Source organism: Haliaeetus leucocephalus, unplaced genomic scaffold (assembly GCF_000737465.1).
Source record: "Haliaeetus leucocephalus isolate CR32 unplaced genomic scaffold, Haliaeetus_leucocephalus-4.0 Scaffold395, whole genome shotgun sequence".
Lineage (NCBI taxonomy): Eukaryota > Metazoa > Chordata > Aves > Accipitriformes > Accipitridae > Haliaeetus > Haliaeetus leucocephalus.
In genome coordinates, this window is record NW_010972831.1 from 4,013,025 (window position 1) to 4,015,764 (window position 2,740).

Consider the following 2,740-nt stretch of genomic DNA (forward strand, 5'->3'; position numbering starts at 1 on the left):
GGCCGCTGGGAGAGGCGGGGCGGGGCCGGCGGCGCGGCGAGGGCCGAGCGATGTTTTCCCGGAGTGAGCGGCAGCGGCAGCGCCCCGCCGGGGTTAGCACCGGGATGGGGATGTACCGGGTCCGCCCCCCACCCCCCCCAGTCCCGTTCGTTCCCTCTACCCCCCGCACAAACCAGCCACACGACAGGGGAGGATTCAGCTCTTTTATGGCCTCAGGCTCCCGCCGGAGACGGGGAGCGGTTTGCAGTACAGCAGAGGGGGAAGACGGGGACCGGAGCACAGGTTCCGGGGGGGGGGACAGCAACCCTCCGGGGGGGTCCTCGGCCGGAGGGGGACGACAGAGGAGGGTAGTCCTCCGAAAAGGATTGGGGAGTTCAGGAATCTGCTCCGGGTTGGGTCTGGATGTTGGGCTCAGCTTTGGGTCAGGTCTGGATATCAGGTTCGGTTTTGGGTCAGGTCTGGACATTGGGCTCGGCTTTGTGCTGGATTTGAGACACAGGGACCTCCTTTGTGCTGGATCTCGGATGTTGGGATCCGCTTTGGGTCAGGTCTGGACAGGAAGATCTGCTTTGGGTTGGATTTAGGACGTGAAGACCTGCTTCATGTTGGATCTCAACTGTTGGGCTATGTTTTGGGTCAGGTCTGGACATTGGGACCCGCTTCGTCTTAGATTTGGGGCACCGGGATCTGCTCCACATCAAATTCAGGACACTGGGATCTGCTTCGTGTTGGATTTGGGGTTCTGCATCCTGGCGTGTGTCAGACCCGGGTGGGGACAGGGGCCATCCCCCGGGTCGAGCAGCCCCGAACACCACAGGGCAGCGCCCAGAGGCTCGGTGGCAGTCTGTCTGTCCATCACAACTCAGCATGGTACCGCTCTGCTTTGAAGACCTCGCTGGGCTGCATGAAGATGCCCTCCATCACCTTCCAGTAGTTATTCTGGCTGGAGGCAGCCATGCCATGCACCTCCTTCTGCCCATGGATGGGTCGCCCGTACTGCTCCCCCGTCACCGAAAGGAAGACGTCGGTGGAGGCGTGTTGGAAGCGCACCTCACCGTCCCGCGCCCAGTAGGTCCCGCTGCACACCACTGTCCAGTCGTCCAGGTAGTCGCCCTCACCGGCCTCCCCGAACGCGCTCACCTCCTGCAGGTGAAAAAGAGCTTGTTTGGGGGCTGGGAGGAAAGGGGGGGGGACTACTCAGGGGTGCTCAGCTGGGCCCAGAGGGCAAGGAGGGGGGGGGACGGGGAAGGGGCTGGGGGGTAAGGAGGCACCTGGTTGGGACTGGGGCTCTGCTGGGCCTTGGGGGTCTGGTTGGGACTTGAGTGCTGAGGGGGACAAGGGGAAGCCGGTAGGGATGGGGAAGCAAGGTGGGACTGGTAGGGATCCAGTTGGGACCAGGGAACAAGGCAGGGCTGGTAGGGACATAGGGGACAAGAAGGACCCAGTCTGAAATGGGGAACAAGGTGGGACTGGTAGGGACATGGGGGTCCCGGTCGGGACCAGGGAACAAGTCAGTGCCGGTAGGGACAAGGCGGACCCGGTTGGGACCGGTAGGGACTCAGGGGACCCGGTTGGGACCGGGAAAAGGGGCTGGGCCCCGGGGACAAGACGGGGTGGGAGGGATCCCGGTCTGGCCGGTGTCCTGGGGGGTCCCGGCGGGTACCTGGTTTCCGGAGAGTGGGGAGGCGAAGCGGTGGCTGTGGAGGTTGCGGCCGGTGCCCAGGTGGGTGAGGCGGATGGCTTGCCCGCAGCGCACCGGCGTGCCCCGTTCGCAGACGGCCGCCGTACGGCCCCGGACCCGCCAGTAGCTGTTCCCGTCATCCGCCGCCGACACCCCGGTCACCGACTGCTGCCCGCTGCCTGAGGACGGGGGGGGGGGGGGGAAACCGCGTTCAGGCCCGGCCCGGTCCGGCAGACGCGAGGCCGGGGGGGGCGGAGAAAGGGGGGGGGGACGGGACACGACGTGTTCCATTACCGGAGCCGTAGCGAACGTCGTGCGAGTGCAGACGGACATTGTGCCGCACGTTGAGTAGCTTCACCACAGAGCCGCAGGTAACGGGGCCGGGACCACCGCGCACCGCCGCGCCCAAGGCCAGCACCAGCACCGGCACCAGAACCGGCGGTACCCGCCGGCCCGCCACCTCCGTCCCCATCCCGCCGCCGGCGGAAGCGGAAGTAGCGCCGCTCCGCCCGCCCGGAGGTCGCCGCTCGTCTGCTCCGCCCCCCCTCGCTCGCCGCCGCCGCCGCGGAGGCCTCCATTTTCCCTCGGCGCTTCGGGTAAGGCCGCACCGGGTGGGACGGGGGGACCGCGACGGGCCGGGTGGGGGCGAGCGGCGGCGGGGGGTGGTGCCGGTGCCGGTAAGGCACGCGTCGCCCTGGTATTGGGCCGGGGGGGGTGGAAAGCCCGTTGCCACGGGAACGGCGGGGCCGCGACGGGCCCGGGGCGGTTACGAGGCCTCCCGGGCTGGGCGTCTCCGGCGGGCCCGGGTCTCGGTGAGGGCGGCAGGGACGTTCCGGTGCTTGGCGTGAGGCTGGGCCGCGGGGCCCGGGTGGGTGGGTGGTGAAGGCAGTGGTGGCCCCCTCCGTTCCCGGTTGCCGGCGGCGGGTGGGGCTGGCGGTAGCAGGAGCCTCCCGGGACGAGGACCCCGTTTAGGGGGCCGTGCCGCAGCGGGGTGAGCCGGGCTGGGACGGGCAGCACCCGGGGCTGGGGTGGGGGGGGGGGGAGGCGGTTGGGAGGGGG

The 2,740-nt window shown here is 68.9% G+C and overlaps 3 protein-coding genes across 4 annotated transcripts in view; 1 reads left to right on the forward strand and 2 right to left on the reverse strand.

Annotated features, from left to right (window-relative positions):
* KIAA0100 (KIAA0100 ortholog) overlaps positions 1–748 on the reverse strand; it is a 14,975-nt gene extending 14,227 nt beyond the window's left edge. Inside the window, exon 1 of the mRNA XM_010573931.1 lies at positions 711–748. Within this exon, the coding sequence (XP_010572233.1) occupies positions 711–748 (38 nt within the window). The remainder of the gene's footprint in view (positions 1–710) is intronic.
* On the reverse strand, positions 272–2,153 carry SDF2 (stromal cell-derived factor 2). The gene is made up of 3 exons (XM_010573932.1): positions 1,976–2,153; positions 1,664–1,860; positions 272–1,143 (listed from the first exon to the last, which is right to left on the reverse strand). The coding sequence occupies exons 1-3, from the start codon at positions 2,151–2,153 to the stop codon at positions 856–858; spliced, it is 663 nt and encodes a 220-aa protein (XP_010572234.1). The 3' UTR covers positions 272–855.
* A 40-nt stretch (positions 2,154–2,193) lies between these two features.
* Positions 2,194–2,740, forward strand: part of SUPT6H (suppressor of Ty 6 homolog (S. cerevisiae)) — a 30,619-nt gene continuing 30,072 nt past the window's right edge. Inside the window, exon 1 of one of the 2 annotated variants that reach the window (XM_010573639.1) lies at positions 2,194–2,277. The gene's annotated coding sequence lies outside the window, so the exon portion shown is untranslated. The remainder of the gene's footprint in view (positions 2,278–2,740) is intronic. The other variant, XM_010573642.1, reaches the window with a different exon arrangement.

Excerpts from the sequence above, each read along its gene's own strand:
- SDF2 (XM_010573932.1), bottom strand. The coding sequence starts at position 2,153 with ATGGGGACGGAGGTGGCGGGCCGGCGGGTACCGCCGGTTCTGGTGCCG. Across the intron at positions 1,861-1,975 it reads CGACGTTCGCTACGGCTCCG|GCAGCGGGCAGCAGTCGGTG; the intron begins GTAATGGAACAC and ends CCCCGTCCTCAG. Across the intron at positions 1,144-1,663 it reads CCCCACTCTCCGGAAACCAG|GAGGTGAGCGCGTTCGGGGA; the intron begins GTACCCGCCGGG and ends TTTCACCTGCAG.